Here is a 27,077-nt window from a genome sequence, read left to right on the forward strand (position 1 = left end):
GAAATGTCCTTGAATTCCTCTTTTGGCCAGAAAAATGCTGAAGAGATGGCTGGAGTTTGGGCAGCCATCTAGGACTAAGGAGCTGAGATAGTAGAACAGAGTCCCTGTCACCATGATGAACTGTTAATTATGATGAATGTCCTTTCAGTTCAGTTCAGTTCAGTTCAGTCGCTCAGTCGTGTCCGACTCTCTGCGACCCCATGAATCACAGCACGCCAGGCCTCCCTGTCCATCACCAACTCCCGGAGTTCACTCAAATTCATGTCCATCGAGTCGGTGATGCCATCCAGCCATCTCATTCTTGGTCGTCCCCTTCTCCTCCCGCCCCCAACCTTTCCCAGCATCAGAGTTTTTTCCAGTGAGTCAACTCGTCGCATGAGGTGGCCAAAGTATTGCAGCTTCAGCTTTAGCATCAGTCAAAGTGCAAGTATTTACTTTGCTTAGGTTACCGCTATCTTAGGTTTTCTGTCATATGCATTTGAACCTAACTGTAACTGACATAGTTGCAATTAAACATTCCTGGTTCCCCAAAAGAAGGAAATTGGATGTGGGTTCTTCTCTGAGGAAGTGCTATCTGCCACAGGAACATCATTCAGAAGGGATACCTCCTAGGAAATCTAGTGTGGGAGTTGTGATGGAGATACCAACTCCTCGATAAAATTTCTTTTCCCCTTTCTCCATAACTACAGAGCTGCAAGCTGGTCACTGGTCACTGAGCATGCAGAACTGCATTTCCCAGCAGCCTCGCAGATACGCAAGGTCAAGGACCAAGTTCCCATCAGTGGAATGAGAGATGGAGCAGTGCATGCCACTTAAGACCCAGAGTCCTTCAAACAGCGGCTGCTTCCTCCACACTTTCCCTTCCCCACTTTTGTGCTAGCTGAAAACCCAAGTGGGACCAAGAATAATGGTGTGAAGCAAAGCTGCTGGACTGCTGTTATGTGAGAGGGAAATAAATCTTTGTTCTTTAAATTACATTATTGTGTTTTTTTACAGCTTAGTCTAGTCTCTTAACTAATGCATGTGCAAGAGTTACTACCTCACTCAAAGAATTCCCCAAGAAAATCTACCTGGCATTATTTCACTCACCCCATCCCTTTGGCTGGTATGGAAGACCTGTAATTTACCACCTAGCCTCCATTCTCTTTCTTTCTGGCAAAAATGCCTCTAAATTTCATTTCAAAAGCTATTGCTTCACCACTTTAACTATGGAGTTTGGGTGGAAATGACCCCCCCCCCCCCCGCATCCCGCCCATGAATAGTCTTGAAGTTATTCAGGTCAATGGACAAATAAAACAATGGGAAACAATGTTTGCTGGGGTTTCTGAGGAATAGTTGCTTCTTTATCTTCTGCAGCAGCTACTGTGTCTTTCCTTGAACAGTATGGAATAATGGTGCAAGGTCTGGAACATCTGCAGCCATTTTATAAATGTGAGGGGCAGAATCAAGACCTGCCAAGGGCTCCAGTGTGAATGAAGGCAGAGTAGAGAAACAGGAAAAAAAAAAAAACAGGGCCTTGTTGATATTACTTAATCCACTGTTTTAGGCTGCACCTGAAACCAGCCTTACCTGAATTTTTAGTCATATGACCCAAAACATCAGCTTAAGCTGACTTGAATGGCAATGAAGAGAGTCATCCCCCTAGAATGAGTAAACTCATAACCCAAAGCTTAGCATTTCTCTCTATTCACACACCCAAGGCTGAGGGAAACCTGCCTTCCTCTTCAGAGGGGCTTCTCCGGTTTGGTAATCTAGCCTAGGTAGTAAGGATTTCCTTGGCGTCTGGATATTTCGCCTCCTCCAAAAAAAGCAGTTTCTTATTCTAAACCATCAGCTTTGATGCTGAACCACAATTGCTGTCTGCCTCTTGTTGACAAGGCTCATTATGCTCTTACACATTTGCCTGTGGTCCCAATCAGTCTCTGCCCCCCAGCCTTCGTTAGAACTCGGACCCCCCCACTTCCCCTGGGGTAACTGGCCTCACTTAGGCTGGGACTTCTGTTCTTGACCCCCTTCTCACATAGAGTCTGGCAGCCTGAATTTTAATGAAAACCTTTCTTCTCTAGACCTATTGTTTCTCCACTTCCCCAGCCACCTCCCTGCTCCCCCACGCCCTGGAAAACACACACCCTTTCTCTCTTCAGGGCATTTTCTGACCTAGTAAGATGCAAGACACCAGAACCAGAGAAAAGATGGAAAAGATGCACATTTGGGCCCCATGTCAGCAACTGGCAGGCTATGGGACCTGCACAGATGACTCCTGTTCACTAGGCACAGTCACCCTGGCTACAGAACGGGATAACAGTCACTTTTCTGGGATTTGGTGGTACAGTGGTTAAGAATCCGCTTCCAGTGAAGGGGAACCTGGGTCTGATCCCTGGTAAGGGAACTGAGATCCCACATGCTGTAGAGCAACTAAAGATCCTGCATGTCTAAACTAAGACCCAACACTGCCAAGTAAATACTTTAAAAAAAAAAATCACCTTTCCTGGGGTGAGATGGGGAGGGAGATGGGAGGCAGGTACAAGAGGGATGGTTTATATGTATACTTATGGCTGATTCATGTTGATGTATGGTAGAAACTGTAAAGCAATTATCTTCAATGAAAAATAAAGTTAATTATAAAAAAAGAAACCATCACAATATTGTAATTATCCTCCAATCAAAAATAAAATATTTTTAAAAATCACCTTTCCTATCAGCTACTTCACAGAGCACTTTCAAATTAATATAGATAAAAGCATTCTGCAGTGATATGAAATAAGTGAGAGAGATAACTCATCAGAAAAATCCACTGGCCTCCTATCAATTCTTAACCTTTCAGGCAACAGCCAGTGTTACGTCCCCTGTGATGAAACACTCCCATGGAAGCTGCCAGCTGGCCCAGGATTTCTTCCCATCTTTTCTGATTCCTTTTTCAACAAATCAAAGAAGACTGCAGCTGGTTTGGTGTGTCTGGTCTCTGGGACAATATGCCTGGGGACTCCCTCGGCACACACAGACGTCCTTCCATTGTCCTTGTCCGAGCACTAAGGGTTTAACCACAGAAGCAACATGTGACCTGAGCTGCATTTGTACGGTGCACATGGCCATTATTCCTGCTACATAGGATCAAAATAAGCTCTCCTCAACAAACACAATAAATTGAATATCCTCTTTCAGAATGACAGCTTTAGCTAAGCCTCTATCTTATCTTTTACTCTGAGTCAAATCAGGACACTGCTTTGGAAATGCTGACCTATTTCACGGGCCTCCTGCCAAAATCTTCCTAAGGGTTCCCTCCACTAAAGGTTCCCGAAATGCTCTGAGAAAGACTATTCAGAGCAAACGGGCTTACCAGATGGACAGGAAACCCAATTAGAATGAAGGCATCACGGCTGGTCCATCTGATGCCCAGTATTTCAGGAATCTAGGGCTCTTGGTTCACATTAATAAAAAATATTTAAAAACTAATAATAAATAAACTCATTTAAAACAGAGCCAATAAGGGCTTTCCTAGTGGTCTGGGGGTTAAGAATTTGCCTGCCAGCGCCAGGGACATGAATTTGATTCTGGGTCTGGGAAGATCTACAGGTCACAGAACAACTAAGCCTGTGGACCACAACTCCTAAGTTCATACTGCAGAGCCCGAGAGCGCCAAGTACTGAAGCCCACGTGCCAGAGCCTAGAGCCTGTGCTCTGCAAGAGAAGCCGCTGCTCTCCGCAACTAGAGAAAGTCTGTGTGCAGCCACAGAGACCCAGCACAACCAAGCATAAAAGTAAATAAATAAACCTTTAAAGCAGAGCCAGTGAAGTCTATGGGCCAAGCCTGAAGGTTCTTCTCTTTCCCCCTGGGTTAGTTATCACTGTGCAGCCCGTGGGCACCTTGACCCAGTTCCACCACCAGTTAAGTAGCTGGGCACCCCAGGCAACTCGCCTACATTGTTGAGGGGACGAGCATTTAGATTAAACACAACAGCACGAGTAACGCAGATAGCAAAGTGAGCCGCCACACAGCAGAGGCTCAAACACATTGTGGTTTACTCCTGTTCTCCCAAGCTCAGCTTAGGCCAAGAGGAAGTGAAGTTCACATCCTTGGCTCCAGAGTGATGGCGCGCCATCCTTGGCATCAGAAAAATGATCCTCGAGTACAGGCAACTTGATCTGAGGATTCTTTTTTATTGTTGTTGCTTGTTTGAAGATTTTTGATGTGGACCATTTTTCCAGTATTGTTTTTGTTACAATATTGTTTCTGTTTTATAGTTTGGATTTTTGACTGTGAGTCACAGGGGATCTTATCTCCCCAACCAGGGGTTAAACCTGCACCCTCTACAATGGAAGGTGGAGTCTTATCCACTGGACCACTAGGGAAGCCCCTCTGCAGATTCTTATATAAACATACTACTTTAGTAAGTGAGGTTGCCTCTGGAAGAAAAAATATAAAAAGCTGCTTATCATGTAGATCCCTTTATTTCTCCACTGTTCATGGGGTTCTCAAGGCAAGTGATAGAAGCAAGGTCCAGTGCTGTAAAGAGCAATATTGCATAGGAACCTGGAATGTTAGATCCATGAATCAAGGCAAATTGGAAGTGGTCAAACGGGAGATGGCAAGAGTGAACGTCGACATTCTAGGAACCAGTGAACTAAAATGGACTGGAATGGGTGAATTTAACTCGGATGACCATTATATCTACTACTGTGGGCAGGAAACCCTTAGAAGAAATGGAGTAGCCATCATGGTCAACAAAAGAGTCCGAAATGCAGTACTTGGATGCAATCCTAAAAATGACAGAATGATTTCTGTTCGTTTCCAAGGCAAACCATTCAATATTACAGTAATCCAGGCCTATGCCCCAACCAGTAATGCTGAAGAAGCTGAAGTTAATCGGTTCTATGAAGACCTACAAGACCTTTTAGAACTAACACCCAAAAAAGATGTCCTTTTCATTATAGGGGACTGGAATGCAAAAGTAGGAAGTCAAGAAACACCTGGAGTAACTGGCAAATTTGGCCTTGGAGCACGGAATGAAGCAGGGCAAAGGCTAATAGAGTTTTGTCAAGAGAATGCACTGGTCATAGCAAACACCCTCTTCCAACAACACAAGAGAAGACTCTACACATGGACATCACCAGATGGTCAACACCGAAATCAGATTGATTATATTCTTTGCAACCAAAGATGGAGAAGCTGTATACAGTTAGCGAAAACAAGACCAGGATCTGACTGTGGCTCAGATCATGAACTCCTTATTGCGAAATTCAGACTTAAATTGAAGAAAGTAGGGAAAACCACTAGACCATTCAGATATGACCTCAATCAAATCCCTTATGATTATACAGTGGAAGTGAGAAATAGATTTAAGGGACTAGATTTGATTGATAGAGTGCCTCATGAACTCTGGACGGAGGTTCGTGACATTGTACAGGAGACAGGGACCAAGACCATCCCCATGGAAAAGAAATGCAAAAAAGCAAAATGGCTGTCTGAGGAGGCCTTACAAATAGCTGTGAAAAGAAGAGAGGCGAAAAGCAAAGGAGAAAAGGAAAGATATAAGCATCTGAATGCAGAGTTCCAAAGAATAGCAAGGAGAGATAAGAAAGTCTTCCTCAGTGATCAATGCAAAGAAATAGAGGAAAACAACAGAATAGGAAAAACAAGAGACCTCTTCAAGAAAATTAGAGATTCCAAGGGAACATTTCATGCAAAGATGGGCTCGATAAAGGACAGAAATGGTATGGACCTAACAGAAGCAGAAGATATTAAGAAGAGGTGGCAGGAATACACAGAAGAACTGTACAAAAAAGATCTTCACGACCAAGATAGTCACGATAACGTGATCACTGACCTAGAGCCAGACATCTTGGAATGTGAAGTCAAGTGGGCCTTAGAAAGCATCACTACTAGCAAAGCTACTGGAGGTGATGGAATTCCAGTTGAGCTATTTCAAGTCTTGAAAGATGATGCTGTGAAAGTGCTGCACTCAATATGCCAGCAGATTTGGAAAACTGAGCGCTGGCCACAGGACTGGAAGAGGTCAGTCTTCATTCCAATCCCAAAGAAAGGCAATGCCAAAGAATGCTCAAACTACCGCACAATTGCACTCATCTCACATGCTAGTAAAGTCATGCTCAAAATTCTCCAAGCCAGGCTTCAGCAGTATGTAAACCGTGAACTCCCAGATGTTCAAGCAGGTTTTAGAAAAGGCAGAGGCACCAGAGATCAAATTGCCAACATCCGCTGGATCATGGAGAGAGCAAGAGAGTTTCAGAAAAACATCTATTTCTGCTTCATTGACTATGCCAAAGCCTTTGACTGTGTGGATCACAATAAACTGTGGAACATTCTGAAAGAGATGGGAATCCCAGACCACCTGACCTGCCTCTTGAGAAACCTGTATGCAGGTCAGGAAGCAACAGTTAGAACTGGACATGGAACAACAGACTGGTTCCAAATAGGAAAAGGTGTACGTCAAGGTTGTATATTGTCACCTTGCTTATTTAACTTATATGCAGAGTACATCATGAGGAACGCTGGGCTGGAAGAAGCACAAGCTGGAATCAAGATTGCTGGGAGAAATATCAATAACCTCAGATATGCAGATGACACTACCCTTATGGCAGAAAGTGAAGAGGAACTCAAAAGCCTCTTGATGAAAGTGAAAGAGGAGAGTGAAAAGGTTGGCTTGAAGCTCAACATTCAGAAAACAAAGATCATGGCATCTGGTCCCATCACTTCATGGGAAATAGATGGAAAAACAGTGGAAACAGTGTCAGACTTTATTTTGGGGGGCTCCAAAATCACTGCAGATGCTGATTGCAGCCACGAAATTAAAAGACGCTTGCTCCTTGGAAGGAAAGTTATGACCAACCTTGATAGTATATTAAAAAGCAGAGACATTACTTTGCCGACCAAGGTCCGTCTAGTCAAGGCAATGGTTTTTCCCGTGGTCATGTATGGATGTGAGAGTTGGACTGTGAAGAAAGCTGATCGCCGAAGAATCGATACTTTTGAACTGTGGTGTTGGAGAAGACTCTTGAGAGTCCCTTATACTGCAAGGAGATCCAACCAGTCCATTCTAAAGGAGATCAATCCTGGATGTTCATTGGCGGGACTGATGCTAAAGCTGAAACTGCAATACTTTGGCCACCTCATGGGAAGAGTTGACTCACTGGAAAAGACTCTGATGCTGGGAAAGGTTGGGGGCGGGAGGAGAAGGGGACGAAGGAGAATGAGATGGCTGGATGGCATCACCGACTCTGTGGACATGAGTTTGAGTGTACTCCGGGAGTTGGTGATGGACAGGGAGGCCTGGCGTGCTGTAATTCATGGGGTTGCGGAGAGTCGGACACGACTGAGCGACTGAGCTGAGCTGAGCTGATCATGTAGATCAGCAGGGCCCAAGGTGTGGTTCCTGAACCGTCAGCATCTCCACCACCTAGCTTGCCCATCACCCAGGGAACTTGTTAAAAATGCAAATACCTGGACCTCCCCTGAGATCCAGTGACTCAGAAACTAGAGGTGGATCCAGTGATCCGTGATAAACTCTCCACGTAGTTCTGAGGAACACTTAAGTTTGAGAAATGCCAATGAAGATGAATTCTCTAAGGAAAATAAAAAAGCTAAACCCAGGGAGGAAAGAGTTGATGCTGTTGCTCCTACTAAACTGATATTCTAATCTTCAGAAGCCTTAAAGGTAAAATTAATAGGCAAAATCACAACCGTATTACCCAAAAGTCAATGGTCATTTTTTAAAAAATTACTTTGCCTGAACCTTCTATCCCATGGGACACCACCCAAACCACTGAAACAAAACTCCCCAGTCCGGTTGGTTCTCCCACTCCACTTGCGCTGTCCCTGGCACTCAATCAGCCCACAAATCACACCTGGCACTATTCCAGGAGCTGAAGACATATCAATGAATGCAGGCCTATGCAAGGAACAAATCCAGCAAGTTCGTAACAAAGAAAAATATCTCAGTTGGATTTCAAAGCTGAAAATGTTTATGCTTCAAAGGATACCATCAAGAAAGTGAAAACTCACAGAATGAGAATATACTTCCACATTATATACCTGAAAATGGATTTGTACCTAATAAATACTCCTTGCAACTCAATAATAAAAAGACAACCCAATTTTTAAAAAATGGGCTTTTTAAAAAAACATTTCCCCAAGGAAGATATAACAATGTCCAATAAGCACATGAAAAGATGACTAATGTCGTAGCCATCAGGCAAATGAAAATCAAAACCACACAAGATGCCACCTCAACCTAACCGAACCCCAAAAGTTAGTTAGCTAAGGGGCTTCCCTCGTGGTCTAGTAACTAAGACTGCACTCTCAATGCAGGCGGCTCAGAGTTCAATCCTTAGTCAGGGAACTAGATCCCACAGGCTGTAACTAAGAGCTCACATGCCACAACTAAAGATCCCACATGCTTCAACTGAGACCCCGAAGAGCCAAATAAATAAAGCATTAAAAAAAAGTGTTAGATAATAACAAGAGTTGGGAGGATGTGGAGAAATTGGAACCCTCATACAATGCACTGGTGCAACCACTTTAAAAAACTCTGGCAAGAGTTCCTAAAAAGTTAAACAGTTTCTCTATAAGCCAGCAATTGTACTCCTAGGTATTAAGCTCAGAAGAACCAAAAACATGTTCGCACAAAACACTTTACACAAATGTTCCCAGCAATACTATTCGTAATAGCCAAAAAGTGGAAACAACCCAAATGTCCACCAACCGGTGAGTAAATAGGCAAAATATGGTACATCCATAAGACGGAACATTGGTCAGCCATAGAAAGGAGTGAAGTACCGATTCAGGGCATGACATGGATGACCTTGAAAACATTATGCTAAGTGAAAGAAGCCAGGCACAGAAGGTGAGGTATTTATGGGGACATTTGCATGAAAAGTCCAGAACCGGACTTTCTGTCTGCGAGACAGAAAGTAGGGGAGTGGTTGTTTAGGGCTGGGGATAGGAGGAAGTAGGAGGTGACTGCTAAAGTATATGAGGTTTCTCTTTAAGGTGATGAAATAGTCTAAAATCAATTGCAGCGACGGTTGCCCAATTCTGTGAATATACACAGAAGGCACTGACTTGGAACACTTGTGTAAAGTGTTTTGTGCGAACATGTTTTCCCTTCTTCTAGAGGACAGTCGCTGGGTCATACGATAGCTTCAATTTCTTAAATGGTACACTTTAAGGGGCAAGCTGTATGCCTGAGAATTATATCTCAGTAAAGCTGTTTTTGAAAAAGAACCGGCGAGGTTTAGAAGACAAAAGAGGAGAGCCATGACAACTACACCTCACAGAAGATGCGGCAATGATGAATCCTGGTGTCACACTGAGGTTGGTTAAAGCTGAACCGAGGCAGAAGAGTTCTCTACCTGGGTGAGCTCCAAGCACAGGCCCTGGAAAGATGGCTCTAACAAAGGACCAACACTGTTTATTGTGCAGTGACAGGAAGTAAGAAATGTTCCTCCAGGCAAGTCTCGGGAAATCACAAACCCAGTTGGCCCCAGCTTTCAGTGAGAAGTTGATGACCTGGTGAGGTCCTTGCTACAGAAGGTTCCCCTGAGGAGCGGTCACGCGGTGAGCATGTGATGACCTGGAGAAGGCTCAGGCGGGCAGCAGTCTGGGGCCCCCAGCAAGGAAGACCCCCAGTCTCAATCAGCAAAAGTGGAAGACGTCATAAATAACACTCCCATGTGGATGATATGCCGCAAGTCTCTCCTGCTTGAATCCACAAGACAGAAGTGAGTGAAGCTGGCTTTTAGCTCTGATGGACACTCATCGAGTCAATTAATCTTATGTCTGACTTTTTATCTGAAATAATGGTAAGAACCATTGGTCTTGTCTAACACTAGTTTATGTTTTAAATGGCCGAATGAGGTATTTGAAAAACTCTGAAAAAAAAACCAAAATTTTAAAAAACCCGATAGAAACAAAGCCGGAGTTTTGTAACAGATTCTCAACAGTCAACAATTTATGTGGATCATCTCATTCATTCCTTACTACCAGGAGGATCAGGGTTGCCCAGACTCATTCAGAGTTGACCCTTAATTTCATCACTGCTCAACTTAAAATCACTTATTATGAGACATTTTGTGTGTGTGCGTGCATGCTCTGTCATGTCCAACTCTTTGGGACCCTACAGACTGTGTAGCCCACCAGGCTCCTCTGTCCATGGGATTCCCCTGGCAATAATACTAGAGCGGGCTGCCACACTTTCCTCCAGGGAATCTTCCCCACCCAGGGATCGAACCCGAGAATCCCACGTCAATTCTTTACCACTGTGCCCCCTAGAATCCCACATTATAAGACATTTCACACATACAAATGCTAGAATCTAGAAAGCCTAAACAAGAGACAAAGAAGCAAATGCCACTGTACCTTTGGCCAGCTTAAGAAATAAAACTTTTCAATACCCTCTTTGTCCTGCACCAAGGGCCAGCAAGGGTGTGGAAGGATGTGAGGTCTCAGACCCTGCTGGGGGCGTGGAGATGGACACAGGGAGGAAGGGGGCAGGGCACAGCCTTTAAAAGAAGGACAAAGCTATTAAGGATACAACATAAACTGGTTAGAACTGACTGACACTGACCAGGTCCAAGATGACAGAAGATTCCACTTCTGGTAGACCTCAGCCTCTTTACGCACTCATTGTAACACATTCAGTTCAGTTCAGTCGCTCAGTCGTGTCCGACTCTTTGCGACCCCATGAATCACAGCACGCCAGGCCTCCCTGTCCATCACCAACTCCCGAAGTTCACTCAAACTCATGTCTATTGAGTCGTTGATGCCATCCAGCCATCTCATTCTCGGTCGTCCCCTTCTCCTCCTGCCCCCAATCCCTCCCAGCGTCAGTCTTTTCCAGTGAATCAACTCGTCGCATGAGGTGGCCAAAGGATTGGAGTTTCAGCTTTAGCAAGGACTGATCTCCTTTAGAATGGACTGGTTGGCTCTCCTTACAGTCCAAGGGACTCTCAAGAGTCTTCTCCAACACCACAGTTCAAAAGCATCAATTCTTTGGCGATCAGCTTTCTTCACAGTCTAACTCTCACATCCATACATGACCACAGGAAAAACCATAGCCTTGACTAGACGGACCTTGGTTGGCAAAGTAATGTCTCTGCATTTTAATGTGCTGTCTAGGTTGGTCATAACTTTCCTTATTAGCATATGCTAAATAACATGCCCACAGACACCCGACAGTCCTGAGGACAGTCCTGATACGCTCTGACCCTTAGTGACCCCATGGACTGTAGCATGCTGCCAGACTTCTCTGTCCATAGGATTCTCCAGGCACGAATACTGGAGTGGGTTTCTGTTTCTCCCGCCAGGGGGTCTTCCTGACACACGGATGGGACCTGCATCTCCTGTGACTCCCGCATTGGCAGGGAGACTTTTTACCACTGCACCACCTGACAGTCCTGAGGCTGCCCATAAAAGGCCACAAAGTGGGCAGGGCCCCAATTCCTGGAAACTCCTGCCCCTTCTCCCCCAAAGTGTTAGAATAATCCTTCTACTCATTAGCCTATGAAATTACCCAGCCCATAAAAACTAACCACCCCTGCACTTCGGGGCCATGTGCCTTCTGAGAAGGCCCAGATGGCCCACACTCAGCATGTGGAGCGGATGTCTCTCTAAATACACCCCCTTTTTACCTATCCCTTTGTCTCTCACTGAGTTCTTTCTGCACCAAGACATAAAGAACCTGAACTTCAGTAAGTCCTGAGAGCAGGAATATGATCTTAATTAAAGGACAGAGGGTTCAATCCCAATCTGGGTTTCGGCTGGGTTCAAGTCCTCATCTGAGCTGTGTGGTTTCACACCCACGCTGGAAACCAGTGGTGTGACCTGGCAGATTACAGGCTGCATTCCCTGTGACCTTGTGATACGCACCTCAGACGTGAATAAAGCCGCTCCCGGGAGCACTGTCCGCAACAGCAAAGCAAACAACCAGAGACATACAAATGTCCAGTCCATGGGCCAGATACACTCACTGTCATGAGGCTACAACCTTCTAGGAGCAGAGAGTTCCTCCCTCGTCCACACCTGGGCACCTGGGCTAGGCTCTTGGGGATGTGGCTTTTGACTCCCTCTCCGCCTCCTGCCCCCGCTCTCTATGCAGACACTGAACATCTAGCAGATTCATCTCCCACTGTGTTTGCTGAGCACCTCGCTGGGAATCACAGGAGAACGAAACCCCAGCAGGTCAGCTGCACACGCCTGGGGCAGGTAGGGTACAGAGGGTGCAGAAGGAGCTGGCTCAGAGCACAGTGGAAGAACTCGCTAAGGAAGCGTGTGGTCTACAGAAGGGAAGGAGCGGTGGATCCCAACATGGCTGAGAAGGGACGCTCAGAGGACCAGTCTGCCCCAAGCAAGGTTAGACACGACCTCAGAGGCCTTCCAGGGCTGTGGGAACAGTGGCCCGTTTACTCTCGCCATCAGATAGTTGGGCAACTTCACTGCTCAGCTCGGAACCCTTGGGAACCGTCCTCTCCCCACCCACAGCACCAGAAGTAACCACAGGGAAACGCTGCCCGTGCAGTGACGCAGAGAAATCATCAAGTCATGGTGTCTAGAAGCCATGACTCAGCAGGCGCAGGTCTGCCAGCTGACAGCTCTGTGACCTGGGGCAAGTTCGTTAATCTCTCTGAGCTCCGGTTTCTTCCCCTGTAAAATCAGAAGCATCATCATCATAAGAAAACTAATAGCACCATCCTAAGAGTGTCACTGAGAACATTCAATGAGACTGTAAGGAGATAGCACAGGAGGTCCCCACCAAAGGAAAACCAGGCATGGCTTTCTTGACAGAAGAGAAGCCATCTCTGGCCTAAGCCATTCTGGGACCTAAGCAAGGCTTGCCCTGAACAGTAATAAAGGATCTTAAGGGAACAAAAAGACAAACTTATCAGACAAGAGAAGTAACAATAGCAAAGATACCAAATCAGTTGTAATGACTCCCAGTTAGAATAGCCTAACACTCTGTCTTAAGTGTTTTGAAGGATTTAAACCCATCTTGGGCACTCCACCTCCAGATCAACTAGAACCTAAGGAATGATGAAGTTGACCTTTTCTGACCTTCATGATTTCATTCCACTGAAGCTTGGACTCACTCTGTCTAACACCCAAGCCCCTGTGTGAATATGTATGTTCTCTTAGATTATAACGTCCACAGTTTTGCTATTGGGGAGGCTCTGCTTTGGGAAAGACTCCTGAGATTACTTGATGCAAATAATAAATCCTTCTCCCTTGACACTTACCAAGAGGTGATCTCAGTTTTCAGGTAACCGATATGATAAATGTGAACTAGTTCCCAGAGCGCTTTACGCCAATGAACTCTATAGCCAAAGCCAATCGGCAATCCTCAGTGAGAAGGACTGCATCTCCAAACTTGCTGGCATTCATCAGCCTACAAATCTGTCTCCCCGGCCAGGAGTCAGACAGTCATGTGGGCTTGTTTTCATTTTCTTTCTTTTTTGGGTCTGCAGCTTATGGCATCCAGGACCCTAGTTCCCGGACCAGGGATTGAACCCATGACCCCGGCGGTGGAAGTGCACAGTCCTAACCACTGGATCACCAAGGAAGTCCCCGGGCTGGTTTTCTAACAGACTCTTCCAAAAAGCCACCCAGGGGTGAATCTAGAACAGAAGTTCATGAATTCTAGGCTCCCTGGGGGGTCCAGTGGTTAAGAATTCACCTTGCAATGCAGGGGACACTGGTTCGCTCCCTGGCCCTGGAAGACCCCACGTGCTATACAGCAGCTAAGCCTGTCTGTGCTCCACTACAAGAAAAGCTACTGCAACAAGAAGCCCACTCACTGCAACGAAGACCCAGAGCAGCCAAAAATAAATAAATAAATATTAAAAAGAAAACAGTTCACGAACCCCAGTCACACCAGTAGCTGGGTCACCATGTTCATTCTCATCTCGTTTCTTCTTTCCTCCACAAGTCACTGGAATGAGGCCAGGCAATAACCTAGATTTTCCTGCTCAAGCCTAATAAGCTGGAATTTTAAACTGTCCGGCGAGTGTATGCTCCTCGGTTCTGTCTCTTCACAACAAAGATTTGAAGTGACGGACATCAACGCCCTCAGTGCATTACAGCTCTCGGGTCTTGGACAGACTGTGTTATAGCTCTCAGGTCTTGAACAGACCGTGTTATAGCTCTTAGAGAAATCAGTGTTACAGCTCCCTGTTACACCTCTATTTTATTTAGAAAATAGCAGGAGAATCCATCCTCCAGGCATGAGGGCATGCCGACCCAAAGACGCATTTGTACAGGAGAGAGTGAGCAAGCCCTTTGGCTCCTCTTTTTATGTTTTTTCCTCCCCGCAGGCCTGTCCTATGTAAATTGGGCTAGCCAGGAGTGCTGTTTGTTCTACCTGAGGTCCTCATTCGGGTCCTCAGACCTTCCTTTGTTCTATTTTCGTGCGCTTTTCCCTTCCTTGTCTTTTAGCCACCGCCATACTGGACTCTCGGAGAAGGCAATGGCAAGCCACTCCAGTACTCTTGCCTAGAAAATCCCATGGACGGAGGAGCCTGGTAGGCTGCAGTCCATGTGGTCACTAAGAGTCAGGCACGACTGAGTGACTTCACTTTTCACTTTCACACATTGGAGAAGGAAATGGCAACCCACTCCAGTGTTCTTGCCTGGAGAATCCCATGGATGGTTGAGCCTAGTGGGCTGCCATCTATGGGGTCGCACAGAGTCAGACATGACTGAAGTGACTTAGCAGCAGCAGCATACTGGACTCTTGTTTCCTATTCTAAATACCTAACAAAACTATCATTCTTCCAATTTTCTATTTCCTCCAATCCTCTTCAGTGATTTAGATCTTAACCTTGATTTTAATTAAAGACCACTCCATTAGCTGGCCTAGGGATGGACCAAAGTCCATCAACTTAGTAAGGGTATGTGAAATAAAACCCATGTTTTATGGCAAGATAAGAAAAATTTAAACAAAAAAATATATATTTTTTCTCTGCCCTTAGGTCTTTCTCCCCTCTCTACTGGGGACTTCCCAGGTGGCTCAGTGGTAAACAATCTGCCTGCCAAGCCAGAGACATGGATTTGACCCCTGGGTTGGAAAGATCTGCTGGAGAAGGAAATGGTAACCCACTCCAGCACCCTTGCCTGGGAAATTCCATGGACAGAGGAGCCTGGCAGGCTACAGTCATGGGGCTGCAAAGAGTCAGATTCGACTGAGTGACTAAACAACTCCCCTCGATTGGGCATTGAGTATCTGCATTATACAGGGACCACACCTTCCCGGTAGGTGGAAATTCCTGCTCAACCATAATGTACCACTCTCCCAGCATCAAGGAAGCAATTCCTTAAAGATAACATTCCTTCGAGATCTTGGAGGGGATCACGGTGACCCGCCACTGAAACCAAAGAGGAACCTGTGGGGCTTCTGGGCACTGAAATCTCTTTTTTGTCCCCTCTTTCTTGTAGGGAAGACCCCAGCCTCCATGACCTTCCCTGAATTCCAAAGGGCAGATTAATATGGTTGCTCATCAAGGGAGGAGCAGCCAAGAAAACACCTGAAGCAAGATGAAAGGGACTAAAGAAGCTCAGCAAGATTAGGAGAAGACCACCTGAGAAAAGCTACGACCAACCTAGACAGCATATTAGAAAGCAGACACATTACTTTACCGACAAAGGTCCACCTAATCAAAGCTACGGTTTTTCCAGTAGTCATGTATGGATGTGAGAGTTAGACCATAAAGAAGGCTGAGCGCGGAAGAACTGATGCTTTTGAACTGTGGTGTTGGAGAAGATTCTTGAGAGTTCCTTGGACTGCAAGGAGATCCAACCAGTCCATCCTAAAGGAGATCAGTCCTGGGTGTTCATTGGAAGGACTGATGTTGAAGCTGAAACTCCAATAATTTGGCCACATGATGCCAAGAGCTGATTCACTGAAAAAGACCCTGATGCTGGGAAAGACTGAAGGCAGGAGAAAGGGATGACAGAGGATGAGACGGTTGGATGGCATCACCAAATTGACGGACATGACTCTGAGCAAGCTCCAGGAGTTGGTGATGGACAGGGAAGCCTGGTGTGCTGCCATCCATGGGGTCGCAGAGTTGGACATGACTGAGCAACTGTACTGACCTGAGACCTGGCACACACCCTCATCTTGTCAGCAACCCCACTCTGGAAGTATTGTTATAAAACTCCTCAGCAAGTTCACCCAGATTCGGAATCACGGTTTTCCAGGACAGGAACCCACTGTGTTCCCCTTTGCCTGACAAAGCAATAAAGCTATTCTTTTCTACTTCACCCGAAACTCTGTCTCTGAGATTTGATTCAACACTGCTATACAGACAAGCCAAGCTTCCGGCATCACTGCTTTGTACCTACAGGTTTGGATTGGCACCACTGTCAGTATCACATCATTTAAGACACAGCTCCCTCAAAAACTTATATAACACTCTGCCCTGACTTCCAACAGAAGAGTGCTTGGTGCTAAGATGCTGTTCCCGGGTTATAATCCTTCATTTGCTGCTGCTAAGTGGCTTCAGTCATGTCCGACTCTGTGCGACCCCATAGACGGCAGCCCCCCAGGCTCCGCCGTCCCTGGGATTCTCCTTCATTTAGCTCAAATAAAATTTCCATTTCTTCCTTTTGTTGTTGTTCAGTTGTTCAGCTGTGTCCGACTCTTTTGCAACCACACAGACTGCAGCATGTCAGGCTTCCCCGTCCTTCACTATCTCCTGGAGTTTGCTCAGACTCAGTGTCCATCGAGTTGGTGATGCCATCCAACCATCTCACCCTCTGTCGTCCCCTTCTCCTCCTGCCCTCACTCAATCTATCCCAGCATCAGGGTCTTTTCCAATGAGTCAGCGCTTCACATCAGGTGGCCACAGTAACAGAGCTTCAGTTTCAGCATCAGTCCTTCCAATGAATATTCAGGGTTGATCTCCTTTAGGATGGACTGGTTTGATCTCCTTGCAGTCCAAGGGACTCTCAAGAGTCTTCTCCAGCACCACAATTTGGAAACATCAATATTCTTTATGGTCCAACTCTCACATCCATAATGACTACTGGAAAAACCACAGCTTTGACTATATGGATCTTTGTTGGCAAAGTGATGTCTCTGCTTTTTAATATTCTGTCTAAGTTTGTCATGGTTTTTCCTCCAAGGAGCAAGTGTCAGGTACCAACATGAAGAGCAAAATTCTTAGTTCCAGGTTTAATGTGATCAGCACCCTGAATGCCAAGAAGGGAGACTGTGATGGGCTGCAACTGTCCGCCCCTGCCCCTAGATTCACATGTGGAAGTCCTAACTCCAGTCCCCCAGAATGTGACTGTATTTGGAGGCAGGGTCTTTACAAAGGGAATTACACAGGGTGAGCCCAAACCCAGTGTGACTGGTGTCTATACAGAGGTGATTAGGAAGAAGGACCACGTGGAGACACAGGAAAGAGAGGCCTCAGAAGAGGCCAACCCTGCCAACACCTTGCTCGTGGGCTTTTTAGCAGAGCAGATTTTGCCACCTTAAAATATGCCTCTTTGGCGTGCTAGGGGAAACAAATTGAGCGAAACGACACACCCTGGCCAGGCACCAGAGTAACCATTTGCATGAGTTATTTCATGACAGGAGGTCCTGGGAAGGAACAGGGACTAACAAGCCACCACCAACTGGAAGAGTTTGGCAAAGGTCAAAAGGAGACACCACGTGTCCAACCACCTCCCAGAATCTTTCTCACCGGCATCTCTCTGTCTTGGCTGACTAATGCATGCGCCACCAGGAAGGACTCTTGAGTCAGAGTGACTGGCCAAAGGCATCCCAGAAACTAATCCCATCACCATAAAACCTGAGATTGCAGAGCCACGTGGCAGAGCAGTTCCCCGGGGTTCCTTTATCCTACAGCTCTCTGCCCAGGCATCCCTTCCCAATAAAGACTCTTGCTCTGCCAGTTTGTGTGTCTCCTGGGACAATTCATTTCTGAGTGTTAGACAAGAGCCCCCTTTCAGGCCCTGGAAGTTGTCCCCCTTCCTGCAATGGGCATATTAATTATTATTATTTATAAAGTTATTTTATGTATTTATTGGCTGCAGCCCACAGCTGCACTGGAAGTGTGGAGTTTTACCACTAGACCACCAAGGAAGTTCATCATATTAATTAAAGTGCTGGGAAAGATCTAGGGCAGGAGGAAAAGGGGGTGACAGAGGATGAAATGGTTGAATGGCATCACTGACTCAATGAAAACCAAATAGGAGTTGCCCGTACATAAAAATATTTATATTTATAAAGGAAATCTCCATTTGTAAGGGGGGTCTCCCTCCAAGGGAAGAAGAGGAGGCCCAGATCTCTACAAACTCTCAAAACTGGGAAGGTAATGATTAAATCTGCCTAACAACCTCACCTTTGTTTCCTGTGCTTACCTGCTCACCTCCCATAATTGACTCTCCCCACCCTCAACATCCTCCTTTTTCTTGCTTTTTGGCCATGCCCTGAGGCATGTGGGATGATCTTAGTTCCCTGATGAGGGATCAAACCCACGGCCCTGCATTGGAACCTCAGAGTCTTAACCACTGGACCACTGGGCAAGTTCCCCCATCCCCTTTTTTTCTTTAGCTGAGGATTATCTAAGGTAAGGGCTTCTGTCTTTCCCGTTACAAAGTTTTCCTGGATCTCTCCTATGCATTTTTTTTTTTAATTGCTCAGAGGTATCTATCCGACTCTTCGCAACCCCATGGAGTGGAGCCCACCAGGCTCCTCTGTCCAAGGAACTCTCCAGGCAAGAATGCAGGAGTGGACTGCCATTCCCTTCTCCAGGGGATCTTCCCGACTGAGGGATCGAACACATTTCTCCCGCACTGGAGATAGATTCTTTACTACATGTTATTCAGACTTGTGTCAACTTAATTGCTTAGGCCAGACAGTAGAACCTAGAAGGGGAGAGAAAAATTACTTCCTCCAGACAACTTGAGGTCTCTTGAATTATGAGAAAATTCATTCCTGTTGTTTAAGACACCCAGTCTATTTTACTTTGTCATGGCAGCCCTAGCAAGGCCCAAAGCAAGGCCCGCATTCACAATAAAGAAAGTGAAGTCGCTCAGTCATGTCTGACTCTTTGAGACCCCATAGACTGTAGCTCGCCAGGCTCCTCCGTCATCCACGGGATTTTCCAGGCAAGAGTCCTGGAGTGGGTTGCTATTTCCTTCTCCAGAGGATCTTCCCGACCCAGGAATCGAACCCAGGTCTCCCACATTATAGACAGACACTTTACTGTCTGAGCCACCAGGGAGGAAAACCAAAACAGATCAAGCAATGAACTTGGTGGTAGAAAGGAACAGGAGACTGGGGAAGCAGTTTCCCCATCCCACCCCAAGTCCTAGGTGCCAACTCAGTCAAGCCTAACTTTCAGAATGAACCAAATGAATTGGGTTGGCCAAAAGGTTCATTCTGGTTTTTCCATAAGATGTAGTGGAAAAATTTGAGTGAATTTTTTTGTCAACTTTTTACCCTCAAATCTTACCACATTTTCTGGCAGCTTGTGTCCAGGGAGATATTTCACATTTTCATGGTCGTTATTTATGATGTCTGTCAGTTTTCTCCCATTAACTGTTTCTTCAAAGACCCACATCTTGACCGTGGAGGCAAACTTCTGAAGTTTTTTAACATTATTACCAATTATTTTTGCAACAGCTGAACCCCTGCAAAAGAAATGATGGAAAAGAAAACGATTAAAAAATAATAAAAAAATTTTTAGAAAGAAAGAAAATGATAAATTCCCTTGAGCAGAAGAGAAAAAGCACCAGGTTATAATTCAGAAGACTTGAGTTCTTATTCAAGCATTGCGCTTAGAACTCAAGATATGATATTGCCTCAGCTGAAACTTAGTTGTTTTCTCTTGGAAATACCACCCTGTGGTCAGGAAAGCCTCAGAATTTAGTACAAAAAGTACCTCCCTTTGAGACCAGAAGGCATCAACCTTTCTTGGAAGAGACTATCACAGGTGGAAGAGAAATCCACCTGAAAGATGGCATAAAAATAACACTTCAGGGCTTCCGTGGTAGCTCAGTGATTAAGAATCCACCTGGCAATGCAGGGGACACAGGTTCAATCCCTGCTCCAGGAAGATCCCACATGCAGTGAGGCAACTAGGCCCGTGCAACTCACAGGCTCTAGAGCAACTACGGAAGCCCCTGTGTCTTACAGCCTGGGCTTTGCAGTAAGAGACGCCTCTGCAATAAGAAGCCCGACCACCGCAACTAAGGAAAGCAACAGAGACCCAGTGTAGCCAAAAATAAAATAAAGAAATCTTGAAAACAAAAAAGCAAAAAAACACTTCAAGGGTTCCCAAAGTTTCCAAGGCCATTAGGCTATATTTCAAATCCATCAAAAGAAGATTCATATGCAATTACTATAGAATAAGCTGTGTTCTGGTGAACTCCACCAGGGCCCAAGTGGAGTCATAAAGGAAAGACAAGATCCAAGTGGATTCAAGAAAAAGAGCAGAGCAAGGGCTCCAGGTCTGGTCGCCCCAGCAGATGCCCAGCAACCTCTAAAAGCTCCCTTTTATCTGCATCTCTATTCACCAAACATATCCTGGTAATGAATCAGTCATTCACAGGCTTTCCCCCAAGGGAAGAGAAGATGCCAGTTAATGCTAGCTGATGCCAGTCCTCTGCACAAGAGCCGTGGGTGTGCAGCTGGTCCCCACGGCAGAGATGCTGCTGGTCAGCTCGGGCACCTGCCCATTGAAATGGGCACATGCCTATTTCAGGGATGTGCTGGGTGCAGCAATTTAGGCCAGCGGTGGTACCTAATCCTGGCTAAGCCAATCAGTTTCTTTTTCAGGACTTTGAATGGAAAAGCAGTTTGTTTCTTAGACAACCTTCCTGGTGTGAGGAGCAAAGGAAAGAAAGGCCCAGAGCCCCTGGAGAATTCACACGTCAGGGCATTCATTACTTTTTCTAATGATTATTCTTAAGACAGTTTGGAAAATGAGTAAGGGGTAATGACAGAAAGGGGGCAGGACCAAACTGATACAGAAGAGATGGAGAGGGTTATCCTTGCGTTTATCTTTGGCTGCACAACAGATTATGTGCAGCTGTGGCTCTCCCTGTGAAATCCTTACTCCATGCCAGCAGGACAGCTTATTAGCTCAATATCTGCTAATCCAATTCTCCTCTGACACTTGGTAGAAGAAAAGGCCAAGAATCTCCTCACCATCACTATCACCTTTATTCTAATGTTTATCCTGACAATTCACACAAGGACAAAGAGACCAAGTGTGATTCTGATGAACTCAGCAAACCGAGAGGGGTGGGAATCTCTAAGACACTAGGAATCCAAGTCTAGAAAATAAACTAGAACCACAAGCACCCTCCCCATGGTCCAGTCTTACTGGAATACACCTGCTTCTCCCACAGTCACCTCCTGGAGAAAAGTATTTGCAACCAGGGACAAACCTACTGTAGTATCTGCTGAAAAGTTAGTTCAGTTCAGTTCAGTCGCTCAGTCGTGTCCGACTCTCTGCGACCCCATGAATCACAGCATGCCAGGCCGCCCTGTCCATCACCAATTCCTGGAGATCACTCAAACTCGTGTCCATCGAGTCAGTGATGCCATCCAGCCACCTCATTCTCTGTCGTCCCCTTCTCCTCCCACCCCCAATCCTTCCCAGCATCAGAGTCTTTTCCCATGAGGTGGCCAAAGTATTGGAGTTTCAGCTTTAGCATCAGTCCTTCCAATGAACACCCAGGATCGATCTCCTTTAGAATGGACTGGTTGGATCTCCTTGCAGTCCAAGGGACTCTCAAGAGTCTTCTCCAACACCACAGTTAAGAAAACTTAAATAACAATTAGAACTATTAAGAACTAAGCCCACCAGACAGACCTTGTCCTATGGTGCTCAAAGGGGCTTAGGACAGAAAAAAAAAGAGAACTCCAGGTACACTGTTCACTCCTGTAAGCTCATCAGGACTTCATTCTATCTGCTCCTTAGTTTCCTCATCACCTCATTCAGTCTTTCATTCATGAATTGATCTCGGTTGCAAAAAATGTCCTGAACACCTATTGTGTATAATGCATTTGGCTGGAAGCTGGCAATACAAAGCAGTGCTCTCCAAAGCTTCCCAACCACTTTGGGACTTCACTGGGATCCAGTGGCTAAGACGCCACACTCCCAATACAGGGAGCCCAGGTTCAATCCCTGGTCAGGGAACTAGATTCTCACATACCACAACTAAGACTTGATATAGCCAAATTAAATAAATGAATATTTAAAGAAAAAAAAAAAAAAGCTTCCCACACGAGGCAGGAAGTAGAGGACCTCCCAAAGTAAAGCAATTGGAGATTCATTCCCTTTGGACCAAAACTCCAAGGTGAGAACAGCAGGACAATTAAAGGAGGAAGCTGGACCCTGTCCAGACCACATATTTCTCATTCTTGAAGTCAGGAGACCTCCCTGACCACACGTGCAGAGAGGCTTCTTGGAGGCTACAGGGGAGTGATGCCAAGGGATGTTCCCTACCCATACACCTTTTTGGTACAATCCATCTAGGCTTAGAGATGTACGTGCACACGTGCGAGGATCCTGAGATATATCAAATATGGACTGTGAACGCAAACCAAAGGAAAACCATTAAGAAATGCCCCATAAAAGTGATTCAAACTACCAGGAGAGTGCGACTCAGGGACTCTCCCTCTGAGTCTGCCCGTGTGTCTATCCATACACACTGCACTCTTCCTCTTAAAATACTTGCTTCACTACTTTCCGTCTTTGTGGAAGTTCTTTTCTGCAAAGCTGAAGGGCCCGGGCTCCTGTCACTGACCACTCGTCTAGTGGCGAGGATCTGGCTGATCTTGATCTGGACTCAGTCTCCAGCTGGGAACCCAAGCCCTGCTCCAAGCTCTCACAGGCAGAGGCCACCCGAGATCACACCCACTTAAAAAAGAACAAAGTAAAAGGAACTCACAGTCCTGTGTGTGATAAGAGGTGAAGGGGAACGAGGGACACATGACTAGAAGGGTCAATTGCGCTGGACTGTCAACACAAAGGACTCAGATGCAACCCAGTTCATCCACGAGAAGTCTCGCACACCCAGCATTCAGTTGAGAGAAACGATGGACAGACCCGGCGTTGGTGGGGGCAGAGGGTGGTCCAGGGAGAAGACAAGGGAACAGTCCCTACGTCTGCAGAGAAGAAAAGGGGCTTCACACCCTAGGGATGGGAAGAACAGGCAAAGCAGAGCTTCCAGCCAACACTGAGCCAGGCGCAGGCACGTGAGGAGGGAGGCCAAGCCGAGAACCAGCCAGCTGATGCAGAGATGCACAAGCAGCAACACGTGCGTGTTATTTTCAGCACTGCGTTGGGGGAGAGGGGGCTCTTCTGCAGCAGGAGCAAAGGGATGTATCAGATACGCAGCTAGAGGTAACTCCAGGTGATTCTGGGCCAAGCTGTTGGCTCTGTCACTCACGGACGGGGTGGGGGAGGGACAGGAAGAGATGCGGGCGGGGAAGAAGCAAGAAATTCAACTCACTGAAGAATCTAGGGAGATGAACAACAACAGTAATACTATTCTTGTTCTGTCTAAACAACAAACTTTTTTAGGTGGGTGGGGGTGGGGGTGGGAGTAAGCAGAGATCAGAAATGAAAACACTTTATTTTCATCTCTTTCAGTACAATCTCCATTTGAACCAAGTATTTTTTTTGTGGTCCACCATTTCTGTGTTGCTTATAAAACCTCAAAAGTATATAATTCACCTCAGCATAATAAAGGCGATATATTCTGTATGACAAGAATATATATTTACCACCAAAACTGGGGGCAGGAGTCTGGAGGAAACTCTCGGAGGTGATGGATGTTTATTATCTTGACTGTGGTGACCATTTCACAGGTATATGCGTATCTCCAAACCCATCAAATATTAATTACGGCTCACTCAGTTTTCTGTGACTCAAGTATACCTGAATAAAGCTGGGGCTTTTTGTTTAAGCATAATCCATACCCCAAAACTCTTCTGTGGTTCTGAAACGGTACTAAATATGTTCGGCGGTAGGGAGAGCAATTGGGAAACTGGGATTGATGTACATACGTTACTATATATAAAATAACTAATGAGTGCCTACTGTTAGCACAGGGACGTCTGCTCAGTGCTCTGTGGTGACTTGAAAAGGAAGAAAATCCAAAAAAGAGGGGATATACGTACACGTGTAGCTGATTCATGATGATGTAAAGCAGAAACTAACACAACACTGTAAAGCAACTACACATGCGTGCTAAGTCGCTTCAGTCGTGCCTGGCTCCTTGCAACCCTACGGACGATAGCCCGCCAGGCTCCTCTGTCCATGGGACTTTCCAGGCAAGAACACTGGAGTGGGTGGCCGTGCCCTCCTCCAGGGGATCTTCCCAACCCAGGGATTGAACGCGAGTCTCTGACGGCTCCTGCATGGGCAGCTGGTTCTTTACCACTAGCGCCACCTGGGAAGCCCTAAACTGTCATAAAAACTAATTTAAAATTTGTTATAAGTGAAAAAAAGAAATGTGTTTGCCACATTTGTGTAAGGAATGGGATCAAATAGCAAAAGGAGAGTTTTGCAGGAACCTGTGTGTTTTGAAAGGAACTGGAACCCACATATAAGTGACAACCTTGTCCTAAAAATGTGTTTGGCCTACAGAGGACCAGTCCAAAAACATGCACGGAAGCCTACTATACAGAGTGAAGTAAGCCAGAAAAAAAAACACCAGTACAGTATAATAACGCATATATATGGAATTTAGAAAGATGGTAATAATAACCCTGTATACGAGACAGCAAAAGAGACACAGATGTATAGAACAGTCTTTTGTACTCTGTGGGAGAGGGTGGGGGTGGGATGATTTGGGAGAAAGGCATTGAAACACGTATATTATCATATGTGAAACGAATCGCCAGTCCAGGTTCGATGCATGAGACAGGGTGCTCAAGGCTGGAGCACTGGGATGACCCAGAGGGATGGGATGGGGAGGGAGGTAGGAGGGGGGTTCAGGATGGGGAACACATGTAGACCCGTGGCGGATTCATGTCAATGTATGGCAAAACCACTACAATATTGTAAAGTAATTAGCCTCCAATTAAAATAAATTTATATTAAAAACAAAACCAAAAACATGCACGGATCCATTAGAACTGAACTTAAAATTAAAACAGAGAAATACTGCCTACAGCCCGGGCCATGGAGGTGGGCAGTGAGTGCCTTGGCTGCAGAGGGAGTTGGGGTCCCACAGCCACAATGGTGGAGTCTGTCCTGTCACTGCCCAAGCCCGGTCAGGCACAGATCATTAACACAGCTGGGTCAAGGTCACAAGCAGCCACCACTCCACACGCCCACTCGTCTGTCTGCTAAACGCCAGGTCTGTGACAGAGTGCAGTGCTTCACAGCGTGAGGAATGGGGGCCGGCGGCAGTCCCGTCGGCTGACTGCCACCCAGACACTCAGAGCACCAGGCGATGCTGATGCGCGTGTGTCCTTTTCCGCTTCCCTAGCACGGCTCATGCGAGCGCCACCATGTTTTCCACCTCCCCGGCCTCTGCGGATTTCCCTCCGCAAAGCATGAGGCTGCCGAGATGATCGTTTTGTTTCCATTCTACAGGGGGCTGTTATCTTCTACTTGCAGTATTTGGAGTGGTGTTAGAAAATTTTCTTTTGCAGTCAACTTAAAGAGAGTGCAAGTGAATAAGCAGGGCAAAGGTGACTGGGGAAGTTTAAAGGAGGTTTAAATTCCATCTCAACCTCCACGTGGCAGATTAAGACATGACCCGGGAGGCTCAGTCACTCTGACCTTGGGTCCCTCGACCAGGTAGTGGCAGCAGAATCACGAATTATCTTAAGTCTTGGGTCTCAAGATACAGACTAATTTGCAACCTCAGCAATGTTATGCTAACGAAACTGTAAAGGGACTTGGGTGGGGGTACTTCCCTGGCAGTCCAGTGGTTAACACTTTGCCTTCCAATGCTGGAGATGATAGGGGTTTGACCCCTGGTCGGGGAGCTAAAATCACACATGTCTCATGGCCCAAAACACAGAACATAAGCAGCAGAAGCAATACTGTAACAAATTCAATAAAGACTTTAAAAAATTTCACAAAAAAAAGCAACAATAAAGGGCCGTGGGTAGGAAAAGATGCTCCAGTGCCAGCTGGGTGCACACTGATATGTGACACAGAGCTCATCGCATCTTTTCAGCAGCCACATTATCCCCATTTTACAGATGAGGAAGTCGAGGCTCGGGGAGAGTAAGTTACCCAGTTGCGCTGTCCATCTGGAACCAGCAGTTCTAAACCAGATCGGTTTCCAAAGCCCACAGTTTCTACTGATTCCAATCCGCTGAGGGGTAGAGCAGAATCGCTTGTTGAGAATATACACTGAGACCTATGCCATGCAGACACCATGCTGGGCACACAGAACACAAAGGGGGTAACGCCAGTGAGTCCGAGGGTGGGCTGGGCTGGGTGGGGGGTGGGTTTCCAGGTAGATGGAAGGGCCCTTTTGCAAGCATGCAGGACTGGAGGGGCATGCAGGCTGTCCTGTGCTTTTACCTGGAGCCCACCCCTGTGGCAGGGTGGGGGGAGGTTAACGGGGGGGGGGGGGGAGGTGGAAGGAGGTGGTAAAGCGGGGGAGGGCAGGGGAGGTGGAGAAAGCAGCCGAGGAAAGGGGAAGAGGAGAGACAGGCAGGTAGGGATGGGCTGACTACGGGTGTCAGGCACTGCTGTTTGTTTGCTTTTTGTTTTTTGATTGACACATAATTGACAAACAACATTGTATAAACTCAAGGCATACAACATGTTGGTCTGATACATTTATATACTGCAATCTGATTACCACATTTATATATTGCAATCTGAGTACTGTTTTCAATACCTCACCCACGTTATCTGTTTCAAGCCTCAGCAACCCTCTGAGGCAGGGACTATCATGATCCCCATTTTTCAGTTAAGACACTGAACCCCAAGGATCAAACAGGCAGGTGGTCAGCGGAGGAGGAGAGATCCACAATCCAGCCATGTCTTCACCAGGCTTCCCTAGTGGCTCAGCTGATAAAGAATCTGCCTGCAATGAGGGAGACCTGGGTTCGATTTGTGGGTTGGGA

General features: G+C 46.2%; 1 protein-coding gene across 1 annotated transcript in view; it reads right to left on the reverse strand.

Annotated features, from left to right (window-relative positions):
• GPD1L (glycerol-3-phosphate dehydrogenase 1 like) overlaps positions 1-27,077 on the reverse strand; it is a 67,024-nt gene that overhangs the window by 31,359 nt on the left and 8,588 nt on the right. Inside the window, exon 2 of the mRNA XM_055414751.2 lies at positions 19,477-19,654. Within this exon, the coding sequence (XP_055270726.1) occupies positions 19,477-19,654 (178 nt within the window). The remainder of the gene's footprint in view (positions 1-19,476; positions 19,655-27,077) is intronic.

Source organism: Moschus berezovskii, chromosome 24 (genome assembly GCF_049115385.1).
Source record: "Moschus berezovskii isolate FMDL1 chromosome 24, NW_MosBer_1.0, whole genome shotgun sequence".
Taxonomy (NCBI): Eukaryota; Metazoa; Chordata; class Mammalia; order Artiodactyla; family Moschidae; genus Moschus; species Moschus berezovskii.